This window comes from Ascidia mentula, chromosome 6 (assembly GCF_947561715.1).
Source record: "Ascidia mentula chromosome 6, kaAscMent1.1, whole genome shotgun sequence".
NCBI lineage: Eukaryota > Metazoa > Chordata > Ascidiacea > Phlebobranchia > Ascidiidae > Ascidia > Ascidia mentula.
In genome coordinates this window covers 14,551,132-14,566,998 of record NC_138571.1, presented here as the reverse complement: position 1 = coordinate 14,566,998, position 15,867 = coordinate 14,551,132, and the positions used below count along the sequence as shown (strand labels likewise).

The 15,867-nt window shown below is 38.2% G+C and overlaps 1 protein-coding gene across 2 annotated transcripts; it reads left to right on the top strand.

The window, feature by feature from the left end:
- Window positions 1-319: 319 nt before the first annotated feature.
- On the top strand, window positions 320-15,574 carry LOC145906799 (splicing factor 3B subunit 3-like). Of its 2 annotated transcripts, none has more exons than XM_082994253.1 (26): window positions 320-447; window positions 641-840; window positions 918-1,011; window positions 1,188-1,408; window positions 2,005-2,211; window positions 2,476-2,586; window positions 2,769-2,899; window positions 3,119-3,284; window positions 3,587-3,682; window positions 3,888-3,960; window positions 4,220-4,371; window positions 4,709-4,864; window positions 5,327-5,482; window positions 5,988-6,125; window positions 6,521-6,631; window positions 7,021-7,187; window positions 7,570-7,744; window positions 8,538-8,693; window positions 9,001-9,210; window positions 9,417-9,542; window positions 9,841-10,053; window positions 10,192-10,290; window positions 10,358-10,501; window positions 10,872-10,976; window positions 15,162-15,257; window positions 15,434-15,574. In XM_082994253.1, exons 1-26 carry the CDS (start codon window positions 345-347, stop codon window positions 15,476-15,478), a joined length of 3,651 nt encoding a protein of 1,216 aa, XP_082850379.1. In that variant the 5' UTR covers window positions 320-344; the 3' UTR covers window positions 15,479-15,574. The 2 variants fall into 2 exon arrangements, with proteins under 2 accessions (XP_082850379.1, XP_082850378.1); XM_082994252.1 differs by lacking the exons at window positions 15,162-15,257; window positions 15,434-15,574 and adding exons at window positions 11,428-11,523; window positions 11,700-11,842.
- Window positions 15,575-15,867: the final 293 nt, after the last annotated feature.

The window sequence follows — 15,867 nt, the reverse complement described above, 5'->3', positions numbered from 1 at the left end:
CGTTTTTACCAAAATCTAGATTAAATTATGAGAATGTCAACTCAAAAATTTTATACTAAACAATAGGAGTGGCGAAGGTTGTCACATTTTTATCTACTCAAACGCGTATTTATGATAGCAAATTTCCTGACCAGTTGTGGCTTTTGGTCAAAGGATTTAAAGTTTTGATTTCCAACGAAAAGTGGGAAAACGCTGCCCGCATTGGATTTAAATTAAAATCGTAGTAAAAACGTGCGAGCGCGAAGCGAACGCAAGTTCTCTGTAAATTTTTATCCATTGTTGCAAGTTGTCTGTTTGTGTTCATAATTTATGTTGTATGGATTGCAGGAACAAATAGGATCAAGATGTTTCTGTACGGTTTGACCTTACAGCGCGCAAGCACTATCACACATTCTGTTCATGGCAACTTTTCCGGCACTAAACAACAGGAAATTGCCGTTGCAAGAGGTGAGTGTTTACTATCGCTTGTTTTCGTCAATTCTGTTCTTTTTGGTTAATTTTCTATAATAGCGAAATGCAAAGTTTGTATCAAAAACATTTTGTCACAAACTTTTCAATTCAGGCTCTGGTCATCCATGCAATAGTAGTAGGCCTATGTTATGCAATTAATTGTCAAAAAAAATTCTTGGTTTTGTTACAGGAAAAATTTTGGAGCTGTTAAAACCAGACCCCAACACTGGTAAGGTTCACACACTGATATCAGTGGAAGTGTTTGGTGAAATACGATGTCTCATGTCATTTCGTCTCACTGGTGGCAGCAAGGACTATGTTGTCTGTGGATCAGACTCTGGGAGAATTTCAATCCTCGAATATATCCCCAACAAAAACAAATTTGACAAGGTTTATATTTCTTTACTTTTCACTGAAATTCATTGGTAAGAGCACATAAATTAAACTTCATTGATTGTGTTTTGTAGATACATTTGGAAACGTTTGGCAAGAGTGGATGCAGAAGGATAGTTCCTGGACAGTATCTTGCAATTGATCCCAAGGGCCGTGCTGTCATGATTGGTAATTTTTATTTTTGTTAATAATTGGAAACATGACTGTGGGGATGTAAGACTTAGAAAATGAAGTAGATATTGCTGCTGTGCAAGAGTTAAGGCTTAAAATTTTACTTGCCAAGGTTAAATTTTATACAATATCATGAACTGCCGTGTAAGTCAAATTGTCTCATTGTTCTTCAGGTGCGGTGGAGAAACAAAAGCTGGTATACATTCTAAACAGAGACTCGCAGGCCCGTTTGACAATATCGTCACCACTCGAAGCTCACAAATCGAACACATTGGTTTACCACATGGTTGGTATGGATGTGGGTTTTGAAAATCCCATGTTTGCATGCCTTGAACTCGACTACGAAGAAGCTGATACTGACCCTACAGGAGAAACCATACAAACCACTCAGCAGGTTTGTGTTTATTCTAGCAAGAATGTGATGATATGAACAGGCTATTATTTGTCATTTATGCCAGGGTTCGAATTAGCAGTTCGCAATTCGCAAATTGCGAACCGTTTTTGGAGTTGTTGCAACCCGTTTTAGAGATTATTGCGATGCAACACGCAGCAGATTATAAGGCGCCGCATAACAAGTTTAAAACAGCAGGTTTTGAGCGTAATGCACAATCGCGTACGAAACAAAATATGAGTATTGGAATATAGGTTGTAACATTTTTGCGATACATTTTTTTACCGCTAATTCGAACCCTGTATGCCATTCAAAATCACTTCCCTCTAAATTGAGTAGAACTTTTTTGGTGCAATGTTTTGTTGTTTGCAAAAAGAAAATGCATTAAAACACACCAATTTTTTAATTTATTGGTAAAAGTATGTGTGTGTACAATAGTTTGATAGCAATATGGTATAGAGCATAAGTAATTTAAAAATAAACTTGTCAGTTTTTAATAACTTAATTAGCTTTGTATGAAACAACCTATTTAAAATAGAGAGACTGAACCAATATATGTAGGTTTTACAAGTTCCTTTTGATGTAGTTTCTTGTTGCAGACTCTCACCTTCTATGAACTTGACCTTGGCCTCAACCACGTTGTTAGAAAGTACTCCGAGCCACTCGACGACCGAGCCAATCACCTGATTTGTGTTCCAGGTGGAAATGATGGCCCCGGCGGTGTCCTCGTGTGCGCCGAAAACTACATTACCTACAAAAATTTTGGTGATCAGCCAGACATCCGAATGCCAATTCCAAGAAGAAGGGTTTGTGCTTTCCTAAATTTCTTAAATATACTAATCATTGACTAAAGTTGCTTAGTTTATGATATATTTAAAAAAAATATTTAAAATCTTTACAATAATAATGTTGTAAGTACTGTAACAAATGACAATTCAAGAAAAAGGTCCTTGTTTTCAAATATATAAGCCGATCAACTTTTGTGGGCAAATACATCTGTAGTGTTGGCAACACTGTGTTGCAAATGTGACAAATGGCACTTGCAGTAAACCCGTGTACTTTTTATGCAGAATGATCTCGACGACCCAGAGCGTGGAATGATAATTGTGTGCAGTGCAACACACAAAACTAAATCCATGTTCTTCTTCCTTGTCCAGACTGAACAGGGAGACATATTTAAGGTAAGCAGGTTTGCTTCTGTGTTTATAATTGTTTTAATTTTTCAATAAATATGTCTTTATAGTTTGCAAAAACTGACAATGCCTTGTCAGGCGAAACATATTTTTCTAATTTAAAAATCAACTGTGTTGTCTACATGATAATTGTCGCGAACCTACATAGAAATACAACTTTCTTTTTTCAGATGAATCTCGAAACCGATGAAGATATGGTAACAGAGATCAGACTCAAGTATTTCGATACTGTTCCTGTTTCATGTGCAATGTGTGTATTGCGGACTGGATTTCTTTTCGTCAATGCAGAATATGGAAACCAGTAAGTCTTGCTCCCTGTTTATGTGATGTAATTTAGAATATTTATTTGTGCTGTCATGCATATTGTACCCTATTTAGCAGCAAATGCATTGCATTGATCAAATTTTGCCTTGAAAATTTAATTGAAACATGTTAATTGTGGCTTTGGTCCTGGATATTTTAATTTAACATTCAGCTAGTCAGAAGTTAGTTTTCAAACTGCTGTTTATTCGTCTTGTAGCTGCCTTTATCAAATCGCCCATCTCGGAGATGATGACGATGAAACAGAATTTTCAAGTGCTATGCCGCTTGAGGAGGGTGACACCTTTTTCTATGCTCCAAGACCCTTACGGAACCTTGTGCTTGTCGATGAACTCGACAGTTTGTCACCAATCATGTCTTGCCAGGTATGTTAATAAAAGACTCTAGTTTCAGCCATATTTGGTGTTTAACAAGTAGACTTTTGTATGGACAATTCAATAGATAATGCTTTTAGTTCTTACGGGGCCAAACTGAAACTATGTCATTTAGATGGGTTTACATATAATTTTTTTGAAAGTCATTGTAAAGATTTTTTTTCAATTACGGTTATAATTTTTTTTAGAATTAGGGTCACAAAACAAACAGTGTACGGGGACTTCTGTTGTATATCATGTAGTCTTATTTTGTTCGCAATAGTTTGTGACTAAACGTTTTGTAAATTTAACAGATATCTGACCTGGCAAACGAAGACACACCCCAGGTGTATGTTACATGTGGCAGAGGACCTCGATCTTCTTTTAGAGTTTTACGGCACGGTCTTGAGGTATGTTGCAATCTTCTGGAGCAAAACTTGATGCAAACACTGTAATCCTAATTATTTAATCATATACCTGTTTTTCCTGCAATTAGGTCGAAACAGTGACCCTGTCTGTGGCAACCTAAAAAACATCATTGTGTTTATTTCTAGTGCAATATGTCTTGTGGTTGTTTGTAGTTTTGTTAGTTGATAAACCTTTATTTCTTTGCAGGTTTCTGAAATGGCTGTATCCGAGTTGCCTGGCAACCCAAATGCTGTGTGGACAGTCAAAACTAGTGAAGAAGGTATGTATTTAATCTCACAAATCCCTAATTTCTGACAACAAGACCCAATAACCAAGCAACAACAGCTATCACACATTACCCTACTTCTGTGGGCTAAACACATCTAAAAAAAAAATTAATGACCCAGAGTATGTTAAATAAACTTATGTGTAAGAAACCCAGGAGAAAGATACTCTGTTATCCTCGTTATGTGTCCAATATCAGCATAAAATGTTTCACTAACTTCAGGTTTAACTTTACCTTGTCATGTGTTTGACAGAGGAATACGATTCCTACATCATTGTGTCTTTCGTCAACGCCACCCTTGTGCTTTCCATCGGTGAAACTGTCGAGGAAGTGACAGATTCAGGTTTTCTTGGCACCACCCCCACTTTGTCGTGTTCCTTGCTGGGAGAAAATGCTCTTGTGCAGGTATTAAGAAGTCTGTTATTGCATGTAATGTATGTGTTGAAATCAAACAAAGTCGATTTCAAAATATTAAAAAACCCTGTGTCAAAAGGCTTATATTTTTGGAAAACATGTTTCGCTTCAATAGGCCTTATCAGTTCTTATTCAAATAGAATTTATTCAAATCTGTTTTGTTGAAAACTAGCTATTTATTTAGTAATGCTGGTAAGGTTGTCGGAAAGTGCTCAACAACTTTAAATAGATATTATTCAAGTTTATGTCTGCAATTGCTTGAATAATTATCCAGATAGATAACTTTTAAAGGTCTCTGTGTCCTGGTTACAACTCAAATATATTTCAGGTGTATCCTGACGGTATTCGTCATATTCGAGCTGACAAGCGTGTGAACGAATGGAAAACGCCCGGAAAGAAAACAATTTTCAAATGCGCAGTCAACCAACGTCAAGTGGTAATTGCACTAAGTGGTGGGGAACTGGTCTACTTCGAGATGGATCCGGTAAGTTTATTTTACAAACTTGGGGTTTATAATTTATTAACAAACTGAAGAAAAGGTTAGTCCAGTGCCACAGCTGCATTGATGAGACCTCATTGGCCGAAACAGTGTGCACACCTGTCTGTAGCTTTCAATGAAGATATTTGTACACCTAAAATCTACCTTTTACTGGAGTTAAGCATATCCTAAGCATTGAGGCCTACATGTTTCACCTGACAATTAACAACAAGAATTTAAAAATTCCGCTTCCGACGGGACTTGAACTTACAACCCCTGGCATTTCGAAACCTTGCTAAAAAAAATTTAAATTACGAAATAAACAAAGTGCATGAAATTCCGAGACGACAGGAGCTCGCCGGTCGCTGAAAACATGGTTATAAGACGTTGTGCGACTTTTACCTTGCCTTTAAGAGTCACCTTCGCCATACGTCGTACTTATTTCACTTATTTTTACATTATATGCAGTCCGGACAACTGAACGAATACACGGAGAGGAAAGAAATGAACAGCGAGGTGGTGTGTATGGATCTAGGGAAAGTCCCCCCAACCGAACAACGGACGAGATTCTTGGCGGTCGGACTCGCCGATAACACAGTCAGGATTATATCTCTTGATCCACAGGCGAGTGATTTTGGCTTGAACTCGTTTATCTTCCGTTTTGAATGTGGCCAAAAAAAACAGCTGAAAAACAGCAGAGGTCGCATGTGGCCAAAAAAACAGCTCAACAATTCCAAAAAATGAAGACACTGAATTTGTCAATGAGAAACATTTTGCACTGAAGTTGGTTGTAATGGGAATTACCTTGGCCTTGCTAGCAATATCGTTCTAACGAGGTTAAGTTTGACAACATAAAGAGTAAATGTGTCGCACTGCAGATGCTGGCTTAGCGATCACTGTATACCTTCCGTAATGGGAATATGCACACAAAGCACTAGCTTTAAACAACGTGATCTGGCTGTTGTTAGGAATATATATTTCGCCCTATGCGCATCATCAGTTCCTTAATACTAAAACACCACAATGAAGTGATGTAAAAAACATGAAAAACAACAACAATTGATTAGTTGGGTAGTCGTTTCGAGCCGTTTTTGTCAGTAATAATAATTTCTTGCATCTTTGCATGTAGGACTGCCTCCAACCACTCAGTATGCAGGCACTACCGGCCACGCCCGAGTCTGTGGCTATTATTGAAATCGGAGGAGGGGAAGACGAAACCGGAGTACAGAAAGCGTCAGGTGGTTTCATTCTCAACATAGGATTACAGGTAGGTGGATGTTATAAAGTTTATCTTCAACAAGTTGCCGAGGTGTAGGCAACTTACTTACCGAATAAACTTTAGAATAATTAAGATCGAGCTAAAATAGTTTAGTTATATGTGTGCCGCAATAATACACAAAAATGTCAAAAACAATGGCAACCATTTTTGAATTGGTCTGTGGCGACATTTTGTAAAAAAAATTATGAGGTTGTAAAATATATTATCAACACGTAAATATAAAAATATGTAAAATATATTATCAACACGAAACAATTATCGGCGTCGAAACATATTTTTCGACGCCGATAATTGTTTCTAAAAAATTTTTAACTTTTTTTTCTATCAAACTTTTATACAACACAAGGGTGCTAATCTTATTCTCACAATCATTCACTCTCCAGAACGGTGTACTACTGAGGACAGCCCTGGATAGCGTGACAGGCGACTTGTCCGACACTAGAACGCGGTATCTTGGTACAAGACCCGTGAAACTCTTCAAAGTCCTCATGCAGGTGACGGGCGTAGCTTTGTTTGATGATATTTATAACGTTTAATGCCATTTGTGGGATTTTAAATTTTTCATTCGGTCGTATTGTCTGTGTTTTTCAAATATTCGGCCGAATAACAGAACGTAGATGATACGAATACATACATACACTGACGAGTTTAACGCAATAATAACGGCCCCTGAAATTTTGTTAATATAGCGAAAATCTAAACGGTGTGTGTAATTTTTGCCACCAGCATGTAAATTTAGGCGTCGTAAAATATTCGAACCTACCTATATGGTGTTATACTTTCCAAAAAAGTTGGATTTGCTGTATTGCAAACAAATGCTGAGGATCCAAGTGTGCCGTGACCTCAAAAACCACAGGCCTAAACGCCGTTTTTATGCTTGTAGGGTTCGGATGCAGTGCTTGCAATGTCCAGTCGAACATGGTTGAGTTATCAATACCAGAACCGATTTCATCTCACCCCGTTATCGTACGATAGCCTGGAGTACGCCTCAGGATTCGCATCTGAGCAGTGCCCAGAGGGCATAGTAGCCATTTCCACCAATACGCTGAGGTATGTGAAATAACATACTAAGTGCTGGTGTATTCCAAAAACTTTTTCTGTACTTTCGGACCGGTTTTGTGCGTAAAATACGGCGTCGTTTCTGGTACGTAGTAGGAACATAGCAGATAAAAACCAAATGTAATTCAACGCGTAACGCGTTGACGAAATAAACTGTGAAACTTGCCAATTGACCTAATGTATACAGTGTACACTGATAAATAATTATATATACTGTAATTACAGTATCTGTGTTGCCTTGTGGTCGGGTATTTTAGTGCCTCTGATATTAGGGTTGCGAATTTTAAATTTTTTTTAAATTTCATCAACAATTTATAAACCTCTTCGACAGTTTGTGACGTGCAAAAAAACTACAGTGCTCTTTTGTTTTCAGAATTTTAGCGCTTGAAAAGCTGGGTACCGTATTCAACCAAGTGTCGACCAGTCTGCAGTACACACCACGTCGTTTCGCAGTTCACAATGAATCGAATCATGTCGTCATCATTGAAAGTGATCATAATTCCTACACGGAGGAGACCAAGGAAAGAAGAAAACAGCAAATGGCTGAAGTAAGCGGTTTCACGATAGTTAAGTGTGATGTACCTATTAGAAGTTGTAATTCACACCCTACGTTCAGTTAACGTATCGACCCAAGCTGATATGCTGAGATAAAGAAAACACATAAAATAAAAAGCACTTTCGCACGTTTGGCATTTGCCAAAATATGAAACTAAAACAGAAAAGCTCTAGATTGGAGGACATATTGACTTTTTCAACATACAGAACTTTTCAATTTTCGTTACTCTGGTTTTTAAGTAATAAACATAATCTTAAGTAGATTACAGGTTTCGAATTAGCAGTTCGCAAATTGCGAACCGTTTTTTGGAGTTTTTGAGATTATTGCGATGCAACAAGAAGCAGATTATAAGGCGCCGCATCCTTCTTTATCTATTCATTCGTACACGCAACAAGCGCTGATGCAAACAATGTTGTTAACTTTTCTTCGCAATGCCAACGACTATTTTCTTTCAACCCTCGTATTTTGTTGAATTTCTATTGCGCAAGTTAATGAAACGATGGCGGTGTATTACGAAACAAATATTGGGTCAACGAGTTTAAAACAGCAGGTTTTAAACGAAATACACAATCGCGTACGAAGCAAAATTTAAGTATTGGAATTTAGGTTGTAGCGTTTTATTACCGCTAATTGGAACCCTGGATTGTCAACGAATCAACATTAAATGCATGTTTGGTGCGGTCATATCAACCAATGTAGCAATACATTTCACATAACAATTACCAAATATGGCAACAACCAGCAAACCTTTTGCGTTTCACTTTACATATTACCTCTCCTTGCAGGAGATGATAGAAGCGGCAGGCGAGGATGAAAAGGAGCTTGCCGCCGAAATGACGGCCGCTTTCCTACGTGAAAATCTTCCTGAGGACAAGTTCGGCTCCCCCAAAGCTGGCCCTGGAATGTGGGCCTCCCAGATTCGATTCCTTAATCCGATTTCAGTAAGTTTGGCATTCGTTCGAGTACTAGACTGCTTGGTATCGTTTGTTCAACTGCTCATTTAAATGTATCAAGGTTTGAATTGCTGTACTTGCTGAAATTGTTAAAAAAGATCTGTAGATTTAATAGGTGGTTTGTTTGTTAATGTCTCCGTCAATATTCCTGATAACTTGGTATTTCTTTGCCGCGGAATTTTCAACAGCATAAAATTACACCATAGCGGTATTCTCGCATTAAAATTCCCTGCTTAAATCGGCACACCACGTGATCTTCATTGTCTGATCAGAAACCTCGACCTTTCTTCTTCAGGGTGACACACTGGACCGGGTTTGCCTGAAACAGAACGACTCGGCCGTGAGTATTTGCATCTGTAAGTTCGCGAATCACGGTGAGCAGAGCTTCTTGCTGGTGGGGATTGCTTGTGAACTCCAGCTTAATCCTCGACAGCCAAAGGGAGGTGGCGAAATCCACACTTACTCGATCAACAACGAAGGCACGAAACTCGAACTCGTCCACAAGGTGGAGTATTTTTTCAGTCATTTAGTTTACTATTTGTTAGGGTGAAGGCATATTTTGTATACCAAAATTACCTTTATCTTACATTCACCGTTGTTGCTTGCATAGTATGCTGCAGTATGGATACAAATTGAATGCTGATAGGTTGCTAGAGTTGCACCATTTACTGCCTCAAGTTAAGAGTTTGGATGTTATTGTTTTGCTTGCAGACTGTTGTGGATGAGGTTCCTTCGGCCATCTGTTCTTTCCAAGGTCGTGTTTTAATCGGAGTCGGGAAATTGATTCGAGTTTACGATCTCGGCAAGAAGAAGTTGCTTCGAAAGTGCGAGAATAAGGTACAACAGCCAAACAATAAAATTTAAATACAGTTGGTTGATATTGTTTGTTGCCATTTTGCATACAGCAATAAACAAATTTTCTTGTGATTCTACGATTTTCAAAACGTTGGTTTAGATTAAAGTGCACTGATTCAAAGCTTAAAATTATCCACCATGCTTTTTTTTGAAACGTTTCGGTAAATAATTCATGTTGGTGATCGTGTTTTTAAAACCCCGCATTTGAAAGCATCGCGCTTATTTGTCACATTTCAATTAAACAAACTTCCAAAATAAAATTTAAATTGTGATTTTGCAGCACATTCCCAACTACATTGTGAGCATCCATTCAATCGGTCACCGTATCTTGGTGTGCGATGTACAGGAATCCGTACACTGGGTAAGATACAGAAGACACGAAAACCAACTTGTCGTGTTCGCCGACGATACCTACCCACGGTGGATCACATGTGCCACAATCCTGGATTGGAACACAGTGGCCGTTGCCGATAAGTTTGGGAATATTGCCATTGTGAGTTTGGCGGTTTTTGTGTGGTCTATTAATCACACTGTAACATGGGTAAAGAGATTTTGCAAAATATTCTTTTGATCTGAAAAAGCCCTACAATTTTTTTGTCATGCCGTAACACCATTATGCCCCTGTTTTCAGCTTCGTTTACCCGGTGACACAAACGATGACGTGCAAGACGACCCAAGCGGAACCAAAGCTCTCTGGTCGAGGGGAATTCTAAACGGCGCCATGCAAAAAGTGCAGTATAATCCGGTTCCAACCGGATCTGCGCCAGTTTTTAACGTTTTACTCTATTCCTTTGCAGGGCGACCTCTTGTGTTCATACCACATCGGGGAAACGGTGCTTTCCCTTCAAAAAACCACCTTGATTCCGGGGGGTTCGGAGTCGTTGGTTTACACGACACTCTCCGGTGGCATCGGCATGTTGGTACCCTTCACATCTCACGAGGTAAAACGCAAATTAACGTGCCAGTGACATGTGTCAGTATCGGTATTTTGGTATACATGCCAGCAACGGTTTCAATGTCACCTTGACCACGAGGCCTTGACTCTCATATAGATATTTTGCATAACCCTTGCTTGTCGTAATAAAGCCCATGTTTATGTCATTATTGTGTTATCTATCAAGAACTTAACGTCCAGAGACATCTATTGGCCATTTAAGGGTCTACATATGACTTCCCGCTAATCCAAGAACTATAGACAAAAACGCATTTGGCCGGTAAGATCGTACAGTCATCAAAGATGTACTGATGATACGTAATAGATCGAAACAGTCGTCCTGTCTGCGGTTTACCAGAGAACTTTTTCCCTTTCAGGATCACGACTTCTTCCAACACTTGGAAATGCACATGAGGAGTGAATGTCCACCTTTGCTTGGACGAGATCATCTTGCCTACAGGTCCTTCTATTTCCCAATGAAGGTGAACACCCGTTAAAAACTATCATGTAATAAATCAACGTTTGGCAGTAGTTCAACACAATTAAGTATATGTGTCGCACCCGACTCCTGTCTATGATTTTGTAGGTTAATAAGTGGACCATATTGTTGGCAATGTCGATTTACTAATATCAGATTTCTGAACTGAGGATCCATGGCCCCACACTGATGTATCGAGGGGACCACGTGACTTTCCTAAGTAATGATACTTCCAGCAATGGAGTTACTTTCATTGGCAACAGGGTCACCTAAAAAAAAATTGATCATGTGGTCCGCGTGCCCAAACGTGTCGAAAAAAACAGACTAAAATGCAACATGGGCTGGTATATCAGCTCCCAACTGACAAAAACTAACAGTCGAATTCTAATTATCAATTCTAGCATCCCTAAACAAAGTAGTTGCCTCCTTTTTGCTGAAAAACATTTTTTTAACAGAACGTAATAGACGGGGATTTATGCGAACTTTTCAATTCCATGGATTATTCCAAACAGAAAAGTGTGGCTGAAGAGTTGGACCGTGTGCCTGCTGAGGTCGGTGGTCTTTTATTGTCCTATTTTAAATTAAAACTGCTCGTATGATGATATACCTTTTACAGAGAATAATACTGTGACGATATATGGTCCCTCTAATCTGACAAGCAATTTGAACAGAAAGATAAAAAAAATTGTTGTTGGCAAATATCTGATGTTGTTGCTTTTATTTGAAGGTTTCTAAAAAACTTGAGGACATCAGGACCAGATATGCTTTCTAGAAGCAACCATACCAATTTTCACCGTGTACAAAATCATCGACTGCTGTTTCTTTTTTGTACATTCTTGAAAATGACCGCGCGCCAAATAAAACCAGATTTTGTATGAATTGGGATACTCTCTTTCAATTGCCAGCATACGTTGGTGCTTTACATGCTAAAATGATTACAATTTGATTATGCAGACAATTGGCAATATAAAATGGCTTCGTTTAATCCTGGACCTACACCATAAACATATTTTGTTGGCCGGATATTTTCGCTGGATCGAAATGCCGGACTGTTAAACTGCTGGTGTTGATCCCCAATTAGTCACTTAACAGCAAACAAACCACCTGGTATTTCGCGTTAGGTTACTATTGATTACGTGCTTACGTAATTCGGTTTGTCCCTTTTAAACCCGTTAACAAAGAATGATGGCAAACCAGTTGTTACCAAAATAAAAATACAGTGGGTCGCACAGAAGTCAATTTGGAGCAACTTGTTGCAAGTAAAGCGAATAAATACGACTTAAATTTTCAAACATCGGTGTTTTGTAGTTCTATAATTGTTTGTTACGTCACACTTACTGCATTTGTTTGTCAAACGATTAGCTAAATAGGACGTTTTGGAAAGATTAGAATCTTGTTACAAAAAAGTTTGAAACAGTTGCAAGCTTTGTCTACACCAGTGTTGGTACCAGACACACCGTGTTCTTTTTTATATGTAGCTGATTGATAAAAAGCATTAGCCTATACGAATAAGAAGGAGATTGTTACGGCGAGCAAATCGCAGAAACTTTTGCACTTTTAACTTACATAGACAAGTTCTAACTTGTTTATACCTTGTACTTTTTCTAGGCGTGCCTGTTTTTAACAATTTTTCAACAAACCCTCCGACCGGGCTGTAGGCTATCTGTTGCACCCATGGCTTTAAACGAAACACCCGCCAACTTGACGGAACTGTTTGATACTCGACCATACGGGAGAGCTATTTCGCCGATATTAGTTGCTGCTAGTCTATATTTTACGATATGTTCCATCATTTACAACATGCAGCCCTGCCCAAAGACGATGATATGGACCAACCGAATATGCATTCTTTCCGCAGTCACCCTTTTATCGCTGGCTGCTTTTGCAACTGCAAAGGTTTATGCTTTCTCACAACTTAGCAGTGTCATGTGTAACGTACTGACACAGTTTACAATGTACTCGTACGGATTCAACCGGAATTTGACTTTCCTGCTTCTGTGGTTCAGGCAGAAGATTCTTTTTAACAGAATGAAAGCAGATTTCGGGCGCGTTTGGACTTTGATCAAGACTTTACAATACTTGGCAATTACAGGTAACACGGTTACATTGCTGTTGGCATTTGTCATTTCTGTTTTGCTGAGAATCGTGTCGACGGACAGGGGCTGCTTTCTCGCTAAAGGGCTACCCGTGCTAGTTACTTCTGCTTTAGTCATATTTACTATTTCCCAAGTCGTGCTACTAGTTCTGACTCTCATTCCGTTTACAAAAGTAAGAGTCACCAGCAATGCTATCAAGAAATCGGCGATAAAGGTTTTCCTGTTCTCATGTCTTTACTTCATTAGTGACGTCATTACGTTGATCGTCATCGATATCGGAAATTCGGGCGAATCGATTCCCTTAACCTATTTCGAAGTGGTGCATTCGGTCAACTTATTATTTAGTCACTTGTTTACGTTATTCACCTTCCACGATTACCGTAGGCGCCTCCTTTGGGTGACAAAATGCAGCGGAACCGAACCACACACAGTAACATCTTGAGTTGTTGCCGAAGAAACACATGGACGTAAACGAGTATTCTTACAGTAAATCGATATTTTGAAAAGAGACTAAAAAGCAATATTGGCCGAGGTTTGCGACATCATCACAATCTCCACGCAGTCTCTGTCTCCATGCAGTGTAAGCAGGAAAACAAACAAAAGGGAAAAAACAACATTGGGCAGCTTCTCGATAACCGCCTACGGTTCAAAGCTGTTTGGTTCTCGACAGTTTATTGCTCATGTTTACGGTGTAATTACGCTTGCTATCACGACGGGAAAAATGAGATTATTGAATTTTTAAATTGGGCCAAAAGTCTAGAGATCCTGATAAAAGGTTTTATTTTCATCACTAACTTGCATAAGAACGATATGCAGAAAAGCTTTGACGTTTTATTGTTTAAACTGTGTTTATTTTGTTAGAATTTTCGGCCATAAATGTGTGTTTTAATAATGGTTCCGCTTGATGATTTGAAACACATGAATTGTACAGAAAAGCAATATTTACGACAAATCAAGTGTTTGGTGTTTTCACATTTCCTGTTGTAGCCTATATGTTTATTCCAACGATGCGAGTGTTTTTGAACATAGTGTCGTGGTCTTGTGTAGTGTTATGTATTGCACTGTATACCTCTGGTGTAAGTTCGCAATATCAAACAGGAAATTTTGTTTTTTTTTCTACCAGGTCGCCCAGTGTTTTGTCCCAATTAAGGGGCTTTTCCTTTGCTCGTAATGTTACGTTGTCAAATAGTGGGATGGTTGTGTGAATTACAAGCAAACTTTCGAGCGATATCCGTTCTACTATTCATCGTCATGGCAACAATAACCCTGAACAAATTGGTTAATTATTAGCTTGAATATGTGGAAATAAAAACTACTGTTTGTTTTTTATGTTGTTGCAACAAGTATATGCCTTCTTCAGAATCGACTTTTTGAAACAAGTAAACGTATATGTTTTACCTTTTATACCTCGAGGTTTCATCAGGCGAAACGCTTCAAAATAAATCTCTCTTCATTTGTACCAGAAGGCCAGTTTCTTACAATTAGTTTAAAAAATAGTTTAAAAATACTTGGGTTACCTTAACACAAATATCGACAATCAAATTTCAATATTAATACAACCAATATGTTTTTAAAGTGGGATATAGCTATGTTTATTCATTTACAAAAAAGTTGGTTATATTCAGGAAAGTTTTTTTTATCAATGTAGCCTAGTCTTTAATGCGTAAAATATTAAATTTTTGGTCTGATTGAGTTTCCGCGTCGCAACAACTTGTGCATATTTACGTATCTCTCAGCAATTGCTTATGATTGTCTAAACAATTTAAATACGTTTTTATAGTTTATCACGATAATCTTTAAGGCTTATATATAATAGCCTTAAAGATTGTTTGGTAAAACCCTCCTGGGTTACTGATAATTTTATAACAACAAACCCCAAAATAAGGACATAAATTATGATATCATATTTTTAAAACTATTATGGGCCTTAGTGACAAGCAGTGACGATTTGCTTTTGCCGCGCCAACGTGCAACATGGGCTGGTATATCAGCTCCTAACTGACAAAAACTAACAGTCGAATTCTTATTATCAATTCTAGCATCCCTAAACGAAGTAATTGTCGCATTTTTGCTGAAATACAGATTTTTAACAGAACGTAATTGACGGGGATTTATGCGAACTTTTCAATTCCATGGATTATTCCAAACAGAAAAGCGTGGCTGAAGAGTTGGACCGTGTGCCTGCTGAGGTCGGTGGTCTTTTATTGTCCTATTTTAAATTAAAACTGCTCGTATGATGATATACCTTTTACAGAGAATAATACTGTGACGATACATGGTCCCTCTAATCTGACAAGCAATTTAAACAAAAAGATAAAAAAAATTGTTGTTGGCAAATATCTGATGTTGTTGCTTTTATTTGTAGGTTTCTAAAAAACTCGAGGACATCAGGACCAGATATGCTTTCTAGAAGCAACCATACCAATTTTCACCGTGTACAAAATCATCGACTGCTGTTTCTTTTTTGTACATTCTTGAAAATGACCGCGCGCCAAATAAAACCAGATTTTGTATGAATTGGGATACTCTCTTTCAATTGCCAGCATACGTTGGTGCTTTACATGCTAAAATGATTACAATTTGATTATGCAGACAATTGGCAATATAAAATGGCTTCGTTTAATCCTGGACCTACACCATAAACATATTTTGTTGGCCGGATATTTTCGCTGGATCGAAATGTCGGACTGTTAAACTGCTGGTGTTGATCCCCAATTAGTCACTTAACAGCAAACAAACCACCTGGTATTTCGCGTAAGGTTACTATTGATTACGTGCTTACGTAATTCGGTTTGTCCC

Excerpts from the sequence above, each read along its gene's own strand:
- LOC145906799 (XM_082994253.1), top strand. The coding sequence starts at position 345 with ATGTTTCTGTACGGTTTGACCTTACAGCGCGCAAGCACTATCACACAT. Across the intron at positions 1,409-2,004 it reads CCATACAAACCACTCAGCAG|ACTCTCACCTTCTATGAACT; the intron begins GTTTGTGTTTAT and ends TTCTTGTTGCAG. Across the intron at positions 6,126-6,520 it reads TTCTCAACATAGGATTACAG|AACGGTGTACTACTGAGGAC; the intron begins GTAGGTGGATGT and ends TTCACTCTCCAG.